The 20,280-nt window shown below is 40.6% G+C and overlaps 2 protein-coding genes across 9 annotated transcripts in view; one reads left to right on the top strand and one right to left on the bottom strand.

Moving 5' to 3' along the window:
- Nucleotides 1-616: 616 nt before the first annotated feature.
- LOC112565263 lies at nt 617-4,859 on the top strand. 2 transcript variants are annotated; one of them, XM_025240626.1, is made up of 8 exons: nt 617-939; nt 1,898-1,983; nt 2,231-2,281; nt 2,958-3,008; nt 3,228-3,278; nt 3,603-3,680; nt 4,165-4,189; nt 4,632-4,854. In XM_025240626.1, exons 1-8 carry the CDS (start codon nt 770-772, stop codon nt 4,660-4,662), a joined length of 543 nt encoding a protein of 180 aa, XP_025096411.1. In that variant the 5' UTR covers nt 617-769; the 3' UTR covers nt 4,663-4,854. The 2 variants fall into 2 exon arrangements, with proteins under 2 accessions (XP_025096411.1, XP_025096412.1); XM_025240627.1 differs by having other exon boundaries at nt 810-939; nt 1,903-1,983; nt 4,632-4,859.
- A 1,707-nt stretch (nt 4,860-6,566) lies between these two features.
- The window catches only part of LOC112565174, a 30,156-nt gene continuing 16,442 nt past the window's right edge, over nt 6,567-20,280 (bottom strand). For 3 of the 7 annotated variants that reach the window (XM_025240498.1, XM_025240501.1, XM_025240497.1), the window contains exons 2-10: nt 19,204-19,276; nt 15,667-15,703; nt 15,330-15,406; nt 13,047-13,109; nt 11,302-11,329; nt 10,865-10,926; nt 10,281-10,553; nt 7,800-7,826; nt 6,567-6,903 (exon numbers count right to left, since the gene is read on the bottom strand). In XM_025240498.1, coding sequence (XP_025096283.1) covers nt 6,836-6,903; nt 7,800-7,826; nt 10,281-10,553; nt 10,865-10,926; nt 11,302-11,329; nt 13,047-13,109; nt 15,330-15,406; nt 15,667-15,703; nt 19,204-19,273 — 705 coding nt within the window. In that variant the 5' untranslated portion in view covers nt 19,274-19,276 and the 3' untranslated portion in view covers nt 6,567-6,835. Of the gene's footprint in view, nt 6,904-7,799; nt 7,827-9,714; nt 9,740-10,280; nt 10,554-10,864; nt 10,927-11,301; nt 11,330-13,046; nt 13,110-15,329; nt 15,407-15,666; nt 15,704-19,203; nt 19,277-20,280 lie in introns of all 7 variants that reach the window. The other 4 variants (XM_025240504.1, XM_025240505.1, XM_025240503.1 and 1 more) reach the window with 2 other exon arrangements.

The raw sequence follows: 20,280 nt of genomic DNA, 5'->3' as shown, positions 1-20,280 counted from the left end.
GGTTGCAGTATGGGATGAAGCATGACCCAGGGTGGACCATGGCTGCACTTGAGTGAGGAGACAGAGGTAACAGTTGAAACATGCCCAGAGTCTATTCAACGTCAACCATGCGGAACGTATATACTTGTGAACTAATACAGAGGAGATATTACAAACGATAATGCAGCCAGCTTATACAGAAAGAATACAAATACAATACAGATATTATACAACCTTAATTATCGGGTAATGACTGGCGCCCGCCATCCGGACAATAAAAAAAAAATCAGGAATAATCGAAAATAATTCTAAAAATTGTCAGATGGTAGGACAGTTTCTGCAGAGTGAAGCTCTTACCGTCCTTGTGTTGTTTATGAGTTTTCTTGACAAAGACAGACAGGAGAGGTTGCTTTGTTTTCTCACTTTTATGGATGTGCGGAGTTTGCCGAGTGTTAAGATGTTAAGATGTTAAGATGTTAAGATGCCACTAAAATTGAATCCACTTCCTGCTCAAGAAAGTTTAGCAATGTTTCGCGCAGTTTAGTGCATGTGCAAGCCAGGATTTCTTTTCTGAAGCTTCGTCTTCAATCGCAATCAGGAAACAGTTTTCGCGATGATCTCTGAAAGGTTGAGTTCGGCTTGTCATGCCAGTTCTCTGAACATGATGAGATAATATCATATGTAGAGAGAGAGACATTGTTCATGTGAGATAACATCGCATCCTGAGAAGAGGGAGACAGACACACAGCACGAGGGTCTCGCCACCAGCTCGGAAGACACGTGACATCTGATGTCCACTTGTGTCCGGTCTCCACCCACGTGCACCATCTGCAGCAACAGACAAAAAGTCGACAGTTGCAGGCGACACCATGTTGTCTGCTGTCTACACTTCAGTCAAGGCACATCCTCGAGGTCTGACCTGACACTAGGACACCACAACTTCAGAGTCTCAAGACTCAGGTGAGACAGTCGCACCTGTTCACGGAGAGACGTTTGTGTGTTTTCTCACATGTTTCCTTTCTTTGTCTATATTCTTGTCTACATGATGACAGCAGTTGATAAATATCTTGACCCACTGCAGTTTGTCTATAAAGCCAGAAGAGGGGTAGAGCCAGAGCTCATGCCACACTTCTCGTTGCTAACTTGTCTTCTGCTTTCAACACCGTGAAACCTCACTTGTTAACAGACTCTACTTCCAGACTTCCGTCTACCCCACCTACTACCTGTCTGATAGAAGCTGACAGAAGCCTTCTTACACCATTTTCTGGGGACACCGCCATTTTGTCATTCTTTTGTTATAGTCAACATGTTCACACTGGCATTCTTCGACACTTTGTACACTCATGTCACAAACATTTCTCGACTATGTATGTCCTCGCCTGTGTACTGCCAGTGCATGAACACCGATCACTTTTACCTGTAATTGCTCTTGTAGAATAATAAAGTCATGTCGTACTGTGTACTTGTTTAAGGCTTTACACCCAAGGAATGTGCAGTATTGTAAAATTTTTATTCTTATAATATGTTGTAAAAAGGGCGTCTTGCTCTTGTCGGAAAATATGGTCATATTGAGTAAAACAGTAGAATGTGTATACCTCTCTTTCTCTCTCCACATCCCCAGACAAGTAGATGATAAGTAAACTTACACAGACTATAAACACAACCATCTACTGAGAGATGGCAACGAAAACACAAGGATGGCGGGGACAGACGACACAATGGCCTGAGCTGAATTCCTTTCCAGGAAAAGGGAAGACAATACAGTTTGGCTAAGTTCTGTATGCTCTCCCTGTATGTCAGGATGTGTCAGGGTATGCGAGGGTATGTCAGAATATGTCAGGGTATGTCAATATGTGTCAGGTGTGTACAAGACACCGAGTGGCTACCCGTGCTACATGAAGGTATCGTGTGATTTCAGGCGAGTGTCGCTGCGTGTCACGATGTCGTCTCTATGGTTACTTCTCGCTTTGCTGCTGCCCACCGTGGTTACACCCTTTCCACAGGGTGAGTACAGAGGACACGTTTACTTTCTCACAGACCACTCTCCCTAACCTCTCACCTCATCTTACCTTAACCCTAACCCTGCTCACGTGACCTCTCGTTGTGTGCTTGTCTCTGTCTCACTCGACCTCTCGCTGTGTGTCTCTAACTTTTTCTCTTCCTCTCTCTCAAAACTTCACTAACTACATTTTCTCTGTCATTACTGAAGGTAAAATCTTTAGCAGCTACAGGAGAAAGAATTTTGTTTCAGATTTCCTGGAAAAGCAGCTACAGATGAATGCACGAGAACAGTTTCCTGCAGGTATGTGCATGTGTCTTACGTATGTGACAGGTATGTGTATGGGTCTTAGGTGTGTGACGTGTGTCAGGGTAGATCAGAAGACATTTGTCAGGTTTCAGGTTGTACAGTAATTATTTGACAAACGGATAGCGTATCGCTGAAAGAAACAATAACTCTGGCCAACGCCCTAATTCCTCACAAAAGGTGGAGGCTCGTGACCACTGCCAAGAAAAGCAAACATCAATAAGGGATATTAACAGCCACCACAACCTCCTCTTCAAAAGTATGAGGGTCAAACTAAAGGTGAAGCGTGGCACCCCCAGACCACGAACTTGTTTTGACCTGAATGCAGTGATTGACCCCCATGCTGCAGAACTCTTCAGGGTGCAGGTTGGAGGGAAAGTCACCTCCCTGAGCCTGATTGACTGCAATGTGGATATATACTCTCTCTTATCACATCAGAGTTGCTCTTTCTTTGAATCATTCCTGTGTCACGAAGGAGAATCTCGTCCTTTGCAACTGCAAGAGGCCCTGAAGAGTGGGATAGTGGACAACCAAGAAACAGCCGCCACATTTGGAAACAACCATGACTTTTATCTATATATATACACACTAGATCGCAATGTCTAGCTCAACAAACACAAACTAGTTTATTTCAGTTTTTCATCAGCCACAGTCTAAATTGACCTGTCCACAGATGACCTGGAAGATCACCTGGAAATGACCAACCGCGAGCAGCTTCCTGCAGGTCTGTGACACATGTACACATCTGTGTGGGTGTGAGTCTGTATGTCTGTGTGTACATGAATGTGTCTTCATGTATTTGTATGTGTCCATGTATGCGTGTATCTGTGACTCTGTGTGTCTGTGTCTGTGTCTGTATGTGTAAATATGTCGGTTTTATTGAATGACAACAAAGAGAGCAAGACATGTGAACACAGACTTTCTATGTGAGTATATTTCACAGATACCCTAGAGGAATACCCAGACAGAGAGAACCGTCATCTTCTTGCCTCAGGTATGTGTGATGTACCTGGAACTATGGGCATTGCATATAGACACTCATATGTATACAAGGCTCTGTAATGTATTATAATATTTCATGTGTACACATGGCTCTGTACTGTACATGTATGCATAATGTCTTGTGTATACATGGGTCTGTAATTATAATGTCTGAATATTTTTGATGTATTCAGATAACCCCACAGACATTTGTTCACCGTCTTTTTGTTCAAAACATCAGCATGTGTGTTTTGTCTAAAACACTGGGTTGTGTGGTCTTTGTCCATTTTAGCAGCACCTGTCGGTGACTTTTCTGTCTTTTGCTTCGTTTCTGCAGATGACGGTGACTACAACTACCTGCTGGCTGTCCTTCGACAGTTAGTAAACTCCAGAAGAAGAGCCTTCAAATGTCCACGTAAATAATTTTCTTTGATTTTTTGTTCTCCTAAATTCTTCTTTTCTCTGTCTCTTTTTATTGCTTTTCTATTCATCATATTCCGTTTGTCCGTCTGCTGTAGAAGTGGATTGATACAACGCGAAAGTTACTCAGCTTGTTTAATGTTTATTCTTGTAAGCTGTTTCTGTAGAACCTACTAAATACATTATCTCTTGAGGAAGTTTACAAACCTTGAGACCATGGAATGTTCATGAAGAATCGTTTGAGGAATTAAAGTTGTTTAAACTCTTTCACTCCACAAAGTAGAGTACAGGAAGCCCACCCTATCTGTACATGATACATTAAGTAGAGTACAGAAGTTCCTACTCCATATGTACATATGACACATTAAGTAGAGTACAGGTACAGGTATCACTCTATCTGTGCATATGATACATTAAGTAGAGTACAGGTACAGGTACCCCACTCTATCTGTACACATAATAATGTTTTCTGTTGACAGCTACACAGATTGGAGGAAGAAACACGTGAGTAGCAGTGTTAACGTTTTGTCGGGTATTAATACCGGTCTGTGTACAGTCCAGGATAGGTTGACACGTGTCTGTGTGCATGTACCGGTCATTAAAAATATGTTTTATAATTATGATGGAAAGCCTCAGTAACAAACGAATGGGGGGGGGGGAACATCTGGGTCCCATGTCATGAGTATCTTGGAGGCATATGGCATATCGGCCTGGGTCCCATAGTAAAAATGCAAAAGTGGATTTTGGTGGGACCCCTAACACTGGAACAAAGTTAATTTCTCTCGAGCTTGTCTTTGTGTGGAGCGTGTTTAGAAGTGTAGTCATTGTGTTGGAGTGTGGGATGTGACTGCGTGTTGTTCAGTTGATTGCTTGTGTGAGTCTGTGTGTGACTCGTGCCAACATGGACTTGAATATTTGTCACAAGTTTGAACATTTGTGTTTGCAGACCCTGCTGGCGCGCACGTGCAAGACGCTAAGACTGGTGGTGACGTCACCGAGTGCTGAGACCACGTGCAGCAGATGACCTGAAATATTGAAAACTGTGCAACACATCCGTGAAGATTACTAATGTAGCTAACCATGTTACATATCACACAGTCATCACACTTCACAAGTTAAATGGAAGTTTGTGAACGGTTATGACTGGGAATTAAAGATGTGTAGCCGCACGTGACCATTTTTTTCAAGGTGTTACAAGTGTACTTGTGATAGTTGTCCGTTTTGTTGTGGAATATCTGCTGTCAGATTGTCAATAATAAGACTGTCAGATTGCCACTAATAATTTCAGGTGAACCTTAGAACCACTTGACTCTGTAGTCAGTGAAATCATCTAGCGAGGCCAGTCACTGACAGTCTCAGGTAAGAGTTGTTGTGAGGGTCATAGCCACAGAAAAAAGTTCCTTGTACCACGGACATGTGTCTCTGCTTGACTGATCAAGCAGGTTGTACCGACAATGACCACAGGTCTACATAGAGGGCAGTCATCACACTACACCCATGATTCACTAAGTCATCGCTCGGCTCCTGTGAAGCCTCGTTACACTATTCATGATATTGTCAAACTATGACATGGGGGTGTCGTCACACCTGTGGGCATTACCACACTATTACACAGGGGCATTACCACAGTGTTACAATGTGGCATCGTCACACCATTAAACTACTACACTGGGAGCATCTTTACAATATTAAACTGGGGCGTGGCCACATTATTACACGTTGGGTGTGGTCGTGGCCCTATGCTCCACTGGGGGCGAATAGGACCAAGAAGAAAGCGTCACCACATTATTACACGAGGGTATCGCCACAACATGAAACTGTGGCATCCTCACACTATTGCCGATGACCATAACTTTTCTCTATTACATATGCGTTAGAATGTCTGTATGTCTGTTTATCTCTCTGTCTGTCAGCAAGATTTCGTCATTGCCTGCGATCATACTGATGTGTGCAAAGTTTCACATTGGTTTTTCACCAAAAGAAATGGAATGGGGATGGTCTACTTGACCTACTGAAGTGTGAAAGAAAGCTCCTATTCGATTATGCTCCTCAATGACTTGCACGAGGCCTTCTTCGCTGCAGAATTTTTGCATCACATGCCACAGCCCCTTGTGTTAGTAGCCTCAGTGTATAGAGGCTGTCAAAAACCTTCTTAAAGTCTATAAAGTTGTGGTAGAGGTCCCACTAATGCTGAGATATGACAGATCTGCTCAACTGTGCTCCTGGCTGGTCGGAAGCCAGCCTCTTCCTCTACTAGCAGTTCCTCATAAGTGGTGCTGATCCAGTTCTGTATTACTTTCAGCATGACTCTGCTTGGGTGGTTAATCAAGCATATGGTTGTGTAAATTTGGCATTGTTTGCTATTTCTTTTTTTTATAAAATGTATGACTGGTAGTGTGAGTAATGACTGTCCATGTTTGGAGCATTCTTTGCGCGAATTTGACTGGTGGATGGTATAATTGATGGATGGTGGGACTGGTGGATGGTATAATTGATATGGAAGTTTTGGAGCATCAACAACTTTGTGTAAGCTCTACTGAGATATATATATCACACTTCAGGCAACTTAATATTAAGCTATTTATATATACAGGAAGGGTTTGTATAGCAAAGTGTGACTACACGGTGTTTGAAGATACAAGATAGGAGTATAATGGTTGAATAAACACTTCAACTCACATCAGTTTAGTGTATCACATGATACTCACATTACAGAATAATGTTAACTTTTTGCAAAACACTCTTAATTGCGCGTGAGACGACTTGTTCAATACTTCATGACATTCTTGCAAGGTGATAGTTCGCGCGATATCAACAACTAAAATATGACAGACCAAAGTGCAGCAAGCACCAGTTGACAGCAAAACTAGAAACACAAACATCTGGCATTATGGTTTATTAAGGGGAGATCAGTCACATGAAGACTTAAAGTTCCTCTGCGTATTGTTGTAGAAGAATATGAGAATTCTTTCTAAGCAGCTATACACATCCTAGAGACTGCACACTTGGACAAAGTCTGGCGTTCTCTGAATTCTGTTGTTCCGGTATTCCATTGGCATCATGTACACATCAACTAGCTGTCATGGCGATTCAGTTAAATTAATTTTTAAATTATTATCTTTAAACAAGCTGCGTGGATTTTCTGTACGTTCATACACCAGCTAACGCGACGTCCCTGACTGACTTGCTGATGGTCGTGTCGAGCTGAGAGTCGCGGCCTGTAACAGCAGAACATTGACAGTCAGAGCATGTTATAGGACAGAGCATTTAGACAGATCATGTTATAGGACAGAGCTTTCAGACAGTCAGAGCATGTTACAGGACAGAACATTCAGTCAGAGCATGTCAATTATATGACAGAACATTCAGTCAGAGCATGTTATAGGGCAGAGCATTTAGACAGTCGATCAGAGCATGTTATAGGACAGAACATTCACAGTCAGAGCATGTTAATTATATGACAGAACATTCCCACAGTCAGAGCATGTTATAGGGCAGAACATTCACAGTCAGAGCATGTTAATTATATGACAGAACATTCCCACAGTAAGAGCATGTTATAGGGCAGAACATTCCCAAAGTCAGATCATGCTGTAGGACAGACCATTCACACAGCCAGAGCATGTTTAAGCACAGAAATGTTATATAGGAATCTTTTCATTGTAGGTATGGTGCTATCTTTGAGGTGTGTGTGTGTGCATGATGATCTCACGTACTGTAGACGTTAAAAAAGGCCAACTGTCGGATAATGTGATATATCTGAACATTTAAAAATAAGCATTCATGTTTACATCTCAGTTTAGTGTGACTTTTTTCTCCCAAAGTCATATTGTGTTTAGTTGTGAGAAATAGTGTGAGCATTTTAAGATTATGTATGTAATTGTCTTTTTTGTGTGTGTGTGTTGGTGTTTGTTTGTTTGTGTCTTATGCCATGCCAGCAACTAGGGCTATATCACTGCATGTGTTGGTGAGTGTGTCCACATGGACAAATGTTTATAATAATAAAAGTATTGACATTGATATGTTGTATAATGTAAGCATGCTTCAGCTGAGACAGTCGACTTGCTGTCAGCAGCATAATATTGATCAGACACATCATAGAAAGTGTACTCACCAATGTCCTGAAGTTTGTTAACCTCCCCTGTAAGAAGGAAAACACAGTGTTGATTAAGAAAGAAGGAAAAAGAAAGAAAAGAAAAAATCGTGACAAAAAAAGAGTGAGAGAGCGCGAGAGAAAGAAATGAAGATATAAATATATCTTAAAGGAAAGTAAGTTCAGCTAAATTGTTGGCAGTTTTGCTTTGTGTACACACAGTCCACACTTTAGCAACATCTCATAGCACAGCATATCATAGCAAAGCATTAACCAATGTTTAAAGATTACTGACTGAATTAAAACTCATTTGCATGGTAGGAGGGGTGATATCCCTCTCTAATCCCATATATTTCAATAAAAGAAATTACATTTTAGATTTCTAAAGGCATTTCTGACTGTAAATGTCTATAATATTGCTAGCACATAGTAAGTCACAAGCGACTTTACAGAGCTTTCTGTAGCCATTTTCTATTACTATTTCTCAGCTGAAGATGATGGTGTAATAATGGAATGCATGATACAAAATCGTCTATCATATTAAAGAAAGACCAGACAAAATTATATTAAAGAAAGGACCACATGAAATCTTGTATAATCAGTATTTCAGAAACATACTGGCGAGCAATATTAAAAACATTTGGTCTTAATTTGGCAATAGCAACTTGTAGATACCATTACAAATACAGTATCTCATATAGACAACACAAAAAATATAACAAACACAACACAAACGATGCACCACACACAAACACATATATATACACACACACTGTAGCTATGTCTAATACACAACACAAGGGATTACCACACTGACATATACAGTATAGCTATGTTGAATACACAACACAAGGGATGTAGCACATATATTTATAGTGTAGCTATGTATAACACACAACACAAGAGATGTGCAACACAAATATAGTGTAGCTATTTATAATGCACAACACGGGGATGCAATACACAAATATATATATGTGTGTGTATAATATACAACACAAGGGATGTACCACACAGATATATACAGTGTAGCTATGTCTAATGCACAACACAAGAAATGTACCATACAAAAATAGTGTAGCTATTTATAATACACAATATAGGTATGTACCATATATATATATATATAGAGTATAGCTATTCTAATACACAACACAAGGGATGTAGTATATATATATATTAATTAAAGCTATGTATAATACACAACACAAATATAGTGTAGCTATTTATAATACACAACTGTTCTACTACACAGCAATATTAAGTGTAGCTATGTCTAATACACAACACAAAGGATGTACAAAACAAATATAATATAGCTATGTACAATACACAACACAAGAGATGTACTACACAGCAATATTTAGTGTAGCTATGTCTAATACACAACACAAATATAATATAGCTATGTACAATACACAACACAGGGATGTGCTACACAGATATATTTATATTATTTATATATTATTTCTGTGTCTGATTCTGTCAACCTCCAGCAACCTTCTGCCCATCTCGGCTTGTTTCCCCTGTAGTACTTTATGTAACAGCGTTCCTGTTGTTGTTTCTATTGTTTATGTGTGCTCCTACGTAGCATTGTAGCCCTATAGTCAGCTTATAACTACTTGTATATATCAGGACACCATGTCATGGACATCATTCAGTTCTGAGCCTATGTGACATGATGGCGCTCTATGTCTTTGACATTAGAGATGACAGACTAAAAGTTTGAGACTGCAAAATAAGCCAAAAACAAACATGACAACAATGACAACAAATAAAAAGCAGCAGCAAAAAAGGAAATAACAGCACTTAGAGATCAGAGGAGAAAAATCAAAGACGTGTGGACCAGACAACACTGGTATGGCTGTCACACACACTGCACCAGACAACACTGGTATGGCTGTACTGTAGCAGAGATGTCAGGAAAAATACCTACATGTTCATGCCCCCAGCTCCACTGCCTTTTTATGAGACAAGAGATGAGATGTTAAGAGATGGTGCTCACATATGTTCATTGCTTCAGCGATCACATCTATTTTTAATCATTCTACCGTTTTGTTGATTGTGCCTATAGACTACAGGATGTGACTTCAAGCTGTGTGACAAACAGCCTTGAGGACTGACCTGACAAGTCTTTGACTTTCTCGGACAGATATTTTAAAACTGACCAGTTAATTAAAGTCTTTGGTTTTATTGTATAGACGTTTGAGAAAACCTGACAACAATAAGAAAATTGTGAACATTTGTACTGGCTAAGTTCCTAGACAGACAATCAAACCCGTAGACGGTGGGATATACAAGACTGTGCATGCGAGAGTGTGTGTGTGTTTATAATATTCTATGTGTCTGTGTTCACATACATGTCCACACACGTTTAGAAGTGAGTGAGAGCATGTGCGAGCACACATTTGATAGCATACTGAGTAAAACGGTTGATAGACATGACCAGTAAATAGAGGCGGCCCAGTGATGACAGTACCTATATAACTTTTGATCACATACCTGAAAACCGTTTTTTGAAGCCACTGGAGGCCAGGTCATTGTCCTCGAGTTCCCAGTCACCCAAAATGCTGCGAATGTGGTTGTCGTCGTCGCTGGTTGTGGGCAAAGATGGAACAACGACAGAGTCATCTAATCTGTCTAGCGACTCCGCCACGTGACTGATGTCTGGTCTGTCTGCAGACTCTGGTAGCTGGCTGTCTTGTCTGTCTGCAGACTCCGCCAGGCGACGGATGATTTTTGCAATCATTTTGTGCAGATCCGAGTAGTCATCATCTAGAGAGAGAAAGAAAGGCTATATAACAGCTTAAGCACACCTTCATATTATTTATAGCAGATAATTTGTAACAGTAAGAGAAGGCTAACAGGCTAGACACACTGAACCTTTCAACTCTTATAAATATATAAATAGCTAGTTTAGCTACATGACAGCTTGTAGTAAAATCTAATCATCTCATACTGTGTGTGTATTTGTGCATGTGCATGGATGCGTGTATCTGTGTGTATGTGTGTACGCGTGTGTGTGTGTGTGAGGGAGAAAGTGGCCTTATTTTATTAACCCCAGGATACTAAAATCTCTCACATACCTCTTTTTGTGAGGGCATAGCCTTGATTTCTTTTCCAACCATTCCGACGTCCAGGAGGCCTCCTGAATCAATAATCAGCAATCAATAAACAACAACAACCTAACAATTACCTTAGGTAAATCACTTGTATAATAACAGCTGCATTGAAGCAAGCATGTGTCTCACAAAGAAAGATGAAAGCAGTCAACAGTGCAACAGTGAGAAGACAATGAGTGAGATGATTAATGAGACAACGAGCAAGAGGAAGCAACTCGATCTGCTTGACGACTAGTTTCCTGCAGCTGACAGACTATATATTACATAAGTGACTACCAGCATGGCGCCTGTTTTCATTTTACCTCCTGTGTCAGATACTCAATCATCAGTTTTATTATCTTCCAATATAAATGAAAACTTGTTTTTTGAAGATTCAAAGCAATAAAGACAACTTTACTCACGTTGCAGGTTGATTACAGCACACGTAGCCTGTAAAAATAATGATAATAATAATAAATACCCAAAATCATCAACACAATGCACACATACTTGAACAAAGGAAGATAACTGCCTCTTTACTAACAAAAAAAAAAAACAGCCTCTAGCTAGCTTTGTGGTTTTTTACTTACTTTTTCTTTTATTCTTTCTTTCTTTTTATGAGAAAAGTACAGAGTATGGAGGAACAAAAGAGTCATCATCTATTGACAGTATTACAAATGTTATTTATTCTGAAATTATTTTGTCAAATAGCTAAAACAGGAATCATTGATCTTAGTGAAAGTTGTGAAAAATAATAATCTTCTGTCCACTGTTATTAACAACTATCCTAACCACCATCTTACAATCTGTTTTTTTTCAGAACTTGACTTATTGGGGTATACTTAATAAAAACTTAAACTGGAGTGGCACCATGTTATGGCTTTGCCCTGCCATACCGGATTTGAAACTCACACAAGGCTCCAGAATAACACAGACTGTGATCTCAACTGCTGAATTCATGCATATTAAGTGAAAAAAAAAAAAAAAATTGGATATCAACTTAAGATAAATAACAAGGCAAGAAAAACACTTGCCTCCGGAGAAATAAACTATTACAAATAACAAATAAAATCAAATTACTGCATCACAATCGCAAGACACTGAAAAATGACTTGACTGGAAGATGGTCTGAGGTGATCACTTTGTAAAAAAAAAAAAAAAAGACATAACAGAGCACTAGGTAAGGTGGCAAGGACATAGAGAAGCAAAATAAGCTGAGTAGCAAATGAAGCTAGAAAATTCTAGAAGACTCTAGCACACAATGAAGGACAATTAAAGCTGTTTTTCAATGTGATATTAAGAATTGTAATAACAAGGCTACACCATGAGTTCTGTTTGCAAGGAGATATCAAAGGTCAGCTTCTGTGATCTGAAAATGTTTGCTAATTACTGACAGCAACATTCAGAGGTACTGGGTACCTGAAACATTTACAAACATTTGAAATGACTGGGTTGTGGATTGTGTCCATCACTGTATCCATGGCCACACACCGAGCATCACGATAACTATGACAGTGACATCACACAGCAACATACTAGTCTAGACTGCTGTACTGTCATGTCACAATGACCATGACATGGACATTATCAGCAACATACTAGTCTAGACTGCTGTACTGTCATGTCACAATGACCATGACAGTGACATTATCAGCAACACTCTAGTCTAGACCATGTGTTGACATGACACAATGATGCAACAGAAAGCTGATGGCTTGAGGCCGCTGCTGCTACAGTTGTAAACAGAGTAAACAATGTACTCGGAACTCTGCTCCACCTGCACTGCCCACCTACACAAGTAATCACGTGCATGAAGAGACTGACCAAAGTCTTTCTTGGTTTACCTGTCTTTACAGTCATTTCATAAAGACATTTACACATTGCTGTGGTTTGAACAGCAGATATTGTTTCTGATGTGAGCATTACAGTCTGTCTCTGGTGCATGCAGTCCTAGTGACCTGACACATTCAATACTTACTCAGTTGCATGGCTAAAAAAACATCAACAATAAAGATTTAAATAATAAATAAGCCAAAATCACAGAAAAGCTACTTGCCTACACACAGAGTTTACATTTTTGGTATGGGACATGCCAAAAGTAAATAAGCGGATACAAGGACAGAGTGCAAGTTGACAGCAAGCACTGAGACAGTCAGGGGGGACATACCTTGCAGGACAGGGAACAGAGGCAGGTGTGATTTTACCGGCTGATAATTCCACTTTTGATCTTCTGCAGGTAATAGCATGAGTTAGTAATGCAGTGAGACATACATGAGTTAGTAATGATCTCAAGCTCCATCTACTCGCAATAAGACATATTAGACATTAATTAGCTCTGTCATAACATTTTCCATTAACCAAGAACAGTTACAATGAATAAAATGGACAGAAGAATATGCGAACAAAGCATCGAATAAACAGACAAATGAACGATCGAGTGAAGGAGACGAGGACAACAGGTACAGCTTGCACGTGCAAATGACTCGCACAAATGGATTCCCTGCAAACATTTCACAGTCTCCAAATAAGTTGACATCATAGAAAAACGGTCAGAAAGTCATTATTTGAGAAAAAATTCTGCAGGTGAAATGAAGGTTACATACACATCAAATAACAACAGTAACAATATGTGAGGTCACATGATGACATTTCATTCCTAGTTAGTATCATACAGTTCCCTGCATCAGTCACTTCCCCTATCCTCCTCCCTGGGGTCAGAGGCGGCGCTAGGGATGAGCAGGGGCGACTGCCCAAGGCCCCGCACCTGGTGGGGTGTCCGTGCTAACAAGTGCACCGTCTGGAGGAGACAGTCCATCATTTTTTATTGCACAGCTATGTATGTTGTGCCGGCTTCCAAAGGCCCGCAATCCTATTTGCACCTCTAGCATCTCTGCTGTACAGTGTCTTCCGGACAACGATGACGTCAGCATAGAAAATCCTTCCTGCCTTCACACCCTTCTCTACATTCTCTCTCTCTCTCTTTTCTTTCACATTCTTTCTCTCTTTGCCTCCCAAACTTTGTTCTTCTCCCTTTTTTTCCTTTAGTTTAATTTCTCATATCGCTCTCTCACTTCCCTCACACCTCTGTGAGATAGTGTTATGTGTGTGTCAGAGTGTGTGAGAGAAAGAGCAAGTTTGTGTGAGAGTCTTATGTATATGTGTGAGAAAGTGTGTGTGTGTGTGTGTCAGAGATAGTGTGTGTATATGTTATGTGTATGTCTGTGAGAGATAAAGAGTGTGTGTGTGGATGTTTACATACAGACTACAGAGGGACAACCTCGGTAGACCTGGCCTGCGTAACACCGCAGTTTGCCAGACATACACGTGCAAAGTCATGAAAACAAAGAGCGCCATCTGCTACAGACACAAAAGAAAGGACGAAACAGGAGAAAGAAGTCAGCACAAATGACAAGAATGCCGAGTCCTCAAAATCACCAAAAAGACTGGCGACAAGTTAATCACAAGATATTCACAAAAGACAGCCAGTATCTTCACAAGATCTTCACAAAAGAGATTGTTAGACTATGCCACTGACTTCAAGCTGAACACGCTAAGCATTTGACACCAGTCAGTTGTCAGTCATGACAGTACAGACAGCGACACCTGCGACCTTTCCCATTGTAATGGCAGTCACGTGCAACATCTCAACAACTCACAACACAACTTCATGTGTCATACTAGACATATTCAGAGCTGTTGACAGTATAGTAGTCAGAGTTGACACCTTGAAAACTCCAGCTACATCAGCGGTCATGCTGACAGTGTACAAGACTCACACGTTTGGACACTTCAGTACAAACTAAAATAAACAAGACACCCGTTAAACGGTCTACCCACGGATGTGTACAGGTGGATGCTGTCTGTCTACCAAGACCAACGCTTAGCCTCTTGCGAAGTTCTCCGTTGTTAGTCTCGGTGAGCCTAAACAAAGAATGTGACTAAACCGGAAGTTTTGTAGTCTCATGCCTCGTTTTAGTAGTTAACTGGAAAAAAATCGTCTGCCAGCAGTCCAGTAATACAAGTTCGTGTTCTACCGACACGTGCAACAAATTATTGAACAGCTAAAACAATTTTCTCAGATGAGATGAGTCGGACTAAATTGCTTCCACTTATTATTTCTATGACCCTAAGACGACCTGCACACAAGGGAGGCCACACGCACGATATTGCCATCAGTTGTTATCTTGAAGACAGGGGTGAGGTGGGGAGTAGGAGTGTTGTTTATTCCCCGCAGACATTGGGTACAAACAGGGTACAAACAAGACATCGCTGGCTGAACGTGGGACTACATACCGCGGCATGTTACATCCCGGTCAACAGCCGGGCTCTGGCACTCGGCGACATAAGCACACCACTGGCGTCACACAAACAGGTGACGTAGTGCACACATGTGGTGTGTCAACACCACCCCATGACATCACGGACCAACGGTTTGCTTACAGTGACCTACCCTCTTCGTCCCCGGCCTCTTGTACCTGAGAATCTTTTCCGGTATCGAAAAATCCACTTTTTTCTCTGGAAAAATTCCTATAAACAAGAGTCAAAGGTCAGTAGCCAGAAACATCATAAACACTTTTGGAACTCACTAAAAAAAATCTCTTTTATAACTGACACACATGTACAGCCTCTCCCATCACACAATCCGTGAGAACGTGTACGCTGGTGAAAGATATGTTTTAAAGGTGAGTACCCTGTTGTTGAGCGTTTTTGTTGATGTTGGATATAAACATAAATTAATAAATAAATAAGAAAACACGCACATCATTGTGTCACTTAAGGCAAGTTACCTTTTCTTGGTGTTGCAACAGACGCCAATGTCTTGGCCTGTTCATCAGAAAAACACGGGGTCAAGTCAAGCCTCACCGAGTTCTGCTATAATTAGCAGCTTGTAAAGTGGCCAACATTTAGCACAAAGATAACATCTTGCTCTGTGATCCCAGTCTCTTCACGTGACAGGCATGACACGAACATTGCAGGAAAAACTAAGAATTCTAATAGGTTGTTTTGCACAACCAATTATCAGTAATTATAAACAGTTGTCTACAGATGTGGAGGAGGAGAACATAAAGGAGGAAGGTCTGACAGATGTAGTGTTTGGCTATTAAGAGTAACAGCATTAGTAAATAAATGTTTTGAGTGGGAACAATGCACCAGCTGTGATGAATATTCCATAGTCTTAGCTTGCTTTCAGCTAAATAACTAGAGACCAGCCTTGTCTCATGTCCAGCAGTGCAGATGTCATTGGCCACATGGCCAGGGAGACCTGACCAAAGGGTCACGTGACTAGGGGATACAACTTGACCAAATGGTCTCTGTGCCTGCTAGTCTACAAATTGCGGCAAACCCAGAAGCATCTCATCATGTCTATTCTCCGATCACGATCGGGCAGTAGCAGACTTGGTAAACTAGGGGATAGGCCATCACAGGCAGGGAGACTGAAAGGTCACTGAAAGGTCCCTCTGAAGGCAAAGATCTACATCAGTGGATCAACAGCTGGAAGTACCTGGGGGCCATCATGTCCAAAGATGGCAGCGGCACGGCAGAAACAATGATCATTACCACAGTAACACCAGAAATGGCCAGGCTAAACAGAATTGTTCTCCGCATCAGCTTTACCTCTAAAAATTGACTGCACAAATTCCTATTAGTTGTCGTTTTGCTCTGTGGGTGGGGAGGAGACGAACTCTGCTTGCTGACACAGGTAAAAAGATACACATATTTGAGACCGAATGCTCAAAGAAACTCCCTGAATTTCCTACCGGGGACACAAAACCAAAGACTATGTATAAAGCACTGCCAGCACCCAGGTCCACAAGAATCCGTTCTGGCAACAACAAGATGGCACCACAAGCGTGTCTGGCTGGACCATGTGACGCGAAGAACACTGTAAAACCCTTGATGGAGGTTCATTACCCTTGCTGAGGTGGACAGAGAAGAACTGTTGATGAACATTAGGCAGTGGAGAGACATATTCGCCGCCGTTCAGCAAAGACTTGGAGAATGTCCTCACCTGCTGCATCCTACCTGTGATCCCTCAGGTAAGCCCACCACAACGATGACAGAGGGAGAAGTAAGTCCAGGCTGATACATCGACATGTGCACAAACAGAAAGTTGTCACAACGCGTCCCGTGCTTAGAAACAATTATTCGTTTTACAAACAAATTAAAAGCTGTCGCAACAAAAGGTATTTCATGTAAAATATCATCCTAAAAAATCGACGTCCTGTCAGAGGTGGGGAATGGAGAACTGCATGAATCAAGCACCTATTAAACATTGTGCCGTTCATGAACAGAAGTGAATATATCAACACACTTCGTCTGTGTGTGAGTGTGTCTATGTATGTAACAAATAAGTAGAATGATCGATGGGTTAAAATGACCGATACTTAGAATTACCGACAATAAGTGAAAGAGAGACAGAGTTGAGAATGGTTCTGCAAATAGTAAAATGACCTAGCATATAGTGTCACCTTACTATGCCAGCATATAGTGTCACCTTACTATAGGTAGAGTGATACAGCTGATAACTAGCAAAGAGTGGCAATTGCATGATTTGTGTTTTAACAAATATTTTTTTTAAACCGTACAAGGTACAGATGGTGTCAAATGTCAAAACCACAACTGTTCAAGTCCATACGTATTGAGTACAGTGGGTATGTCAACACCCGAGGACACTGGTATCACTGGTGCTGACATTAGTCACACGACCTCTGAGATCATTAGTTATTCCCACAGACCGAGAGACCATCAGCTTCACTGACACTGACACTGGCACTGACACACTTACACTGACACTGACTAGTGTGATTCCTGTAAAAATAAACGATGCTATTGATAAATAGTTTATGTAGTTCCATGCCGGTGTATGTGACAATACAGTGTATGTACCTATTAGTTCATGTGGTTTATACAGTTTAACTGCTTATGAAACAATAAAATTATATTGGATAGTGTGTGTAGTCATCAACCTATACACCTGGTATCGTTGTACCCAGTAGTTGCTGGGGCTGTACACGTAGGACCACCCGGTGAGTGTGTGACTCGTAATTTGTCTATATTCATATACAGCACTTCAGTGTGTATGTGGTCGCCGGTGTGTTTGACTATATTATTGTTTTCCTTTTCTATATTTCATGGCTGTATATTACAGCAGTACAAATAGTCGTACAAAGGTTCACACAAAAGTAAGAAAAAAAGAAACACACCCACGAACACACACACACCTTCGCACGTGCGCACACTGTCATCTCATTACCACCACCTGTATTCATTAAACAGAATGCTATACAATGTCCACAGTTTTTCTTCTGGTTCAAGTACTAAAAACCCATTTGTTGGTATTTTATCCCCTTTTTTTTATCAACAGTAGTTATTTAGTACATGATTACAAGAGTTCATACATATAAAACATTTCGGTAATAAATTACATTTGGCCATGTCACAGACAGACTATGTATCATAGGGCATTCAATGTTCACAAACTAACCCTGCTTTTACAATGTTTTCATACTCTTTCCTTCTCAACTCATTTAGCTATCGGTTCTCACTACATACGTTATTCCATAATATGAAATTACACAGGTGTAAGAAGATTTCTATAAGGTTCGCATAGTTGATCAAAAGTTGACAATTCCAACTTGCTAAGAGATGTACTTCTCTCCACTTTCATTCGTCTATATAATTCTTGTAGAAAGACCCGCATACATAGTTCTTGTTCTAAATATGGATTGATGTGTAAAACTTTAATATTATGCGGTCAGTTATTTTCACTATATCCAAATAAGATAAGTGTAATAGTAAATTGAAAGTCACTTACATGTTTACATTTATTATTAATTCTCTTTTCTAATGCTTTCCAAAATTCTCTAACATAGTTTACCAAAATATGGTCAATTGTTTCTTTTTCTTGGTTACAAGAGGCACATAGGTTATTACTTCAAACTTTCATGTCTTTAAAAATAATATTTGTAGCTAATACCATAAGCACAGTCTAACCTGGAACCATTTGTATTTAATTTCATGGATTTCACTTATTTTAAGAAATATCCATTTAAAGCTGTTGGTGATCAGGCCATTAGAGAGCCGCTGCTTTTCTCTGACAGATGACGTCTTTTTCTGCTTCAAGTGACGTGGAACAAATGACGCACACAAGACGTCAGACACGAGACACCATTCGTACACGAGACAATACGAGACCTACCACCAGTCACTACATGGTTGTTGATTCCATAAATTAAAAGCATAGATTAAAAATTATAATTTGTTAATAAAATAGTCCGGTGGGTTAGGTAATTTAATTGAGTTGTACTTGAGCCAGTGCTTACCTTGTGGGAAGGAAGAGGCCAGAAAGGGCAAAATCATGAGCACGAGGGTCCACAGGGGAGCCATTGTCATCAGCTGAAAACATACATCATCATCATCATCATCATCATCATCATCATCATCATCATCATCATCAGCAGCAGCAGCAGCAGCAGCAGCAGCAGCAGCAGCATCGTCGTCGTCGTCGTCAATCTTAATGCCTTAGCACTCACAATCGTAAAGCAATAGATGAAAATTTGTCAAGTACTGGCACCAGTATCATGTGTCAGGTATGCCTAGACTCCAGGCTGTAGACCCCGACACTATATTGCAATGAGGGACATCACACTTGATGTTGGATAAACACAAGACAAACATTGCAATAGCTCGTGCTGTGATGTCTGGTCTGTCACAAACTGCTGCATGTAGTCCACATGTCACTTTTAAACCTTAGACCGCACGTGCACAAGATAATACATGAGATGCTGAATTCATCTCACATCACACTAACTACACACCAAACTATTTTTTTTCACAAAAAACTGTACATTTTATGTGTGCGAATGATTTGAAAAGCACATTCGGCAAAGATGGTAGAAAGTACAGTATGTCATACACATATAGTCCATATAATTTAGTGATGACATTTTAGGCTCTCAGGAATGGCATGTCACTTTCCATAACAAAAAAGTATCCAATCTCTCCGAAATATCAGCTCTGAAAATACAACTCGCCAGTGCTCTCAGTCTCAGAGTACATTTCAGCCTCTAAGTTGTGACAATGTTAGACGTATCTTGACTTTATAATGAGAAGATTAAGACTCCACGTCGTTGTTGATCATTTGGGGGAACAATTGCGATGGAGAATTTTTCTAAATTTAACTAACCTAAAAGAGTGTATGAGAGTCATGTTTACCTCGCCCTGTAATAATTCTCCCTAACGAACACACTTCAGTCAATGGCGTTTACTGTATTCTGCCCTACTACAGACCCCTGTGGGACCCCGGGGTATGCTTGCCTAGCAAGCATTGTAAGAATAGGGTCCCTGCCATCCAGCCAGGCATGTCGTAAGAGGCGACTAAGGTGGACACCTCACCTAGA

The sequence above is a fragment of the Pomacea canaliculata genome, linkage group LG5 (genome assembly GCF_003073045.1).
Source record: "Pomacea canaliculata isolate SZHN2017 linkage group LG5, ASM307304v1, whole genome shotgun sequence".
In the NCBI taxonomy this organism is placed as follows: domain Eukaryota; kingdom Metazoa; phylum Mollusca; class Gastropoda; order Architaenioglossa; family Ampullariidae; genus Pomacea; species Pomacea canaliculata.
The sequence above is the reverse complement of the archived record's forward strand: the minus strand, read 5'-3'. Positions and strand labels throughout refer to the sequence as shown.

What these genes read in the sequence shown, in the direction of transcription:
- LOC112565263 (XM_025240626.1), top strand. Translation starts at nt 770, where the DNA reads ATGTCCACTTGTGTCCGGTCTCCACCCACGTGCACCATCTGCAGCAAC. An exon ending in ACGAGAACAGTTTCCTGCAG is followed by an intron (nt 2,282 to 2,957) that starts GTATGTGCATGT and finishes ACCTGTCCACAG; the next exon opens with ATGACCTGGAAGATCACCTG. An exon ending in CCGTCATCTTCTTGCCTCAG is followed by an intron (nt 3,279 to 3,602) that starts GTATGTGTGATG and finishes TCGTTTCTGCAG; the next exon opens with ATGACGGTGACTACAACTAC.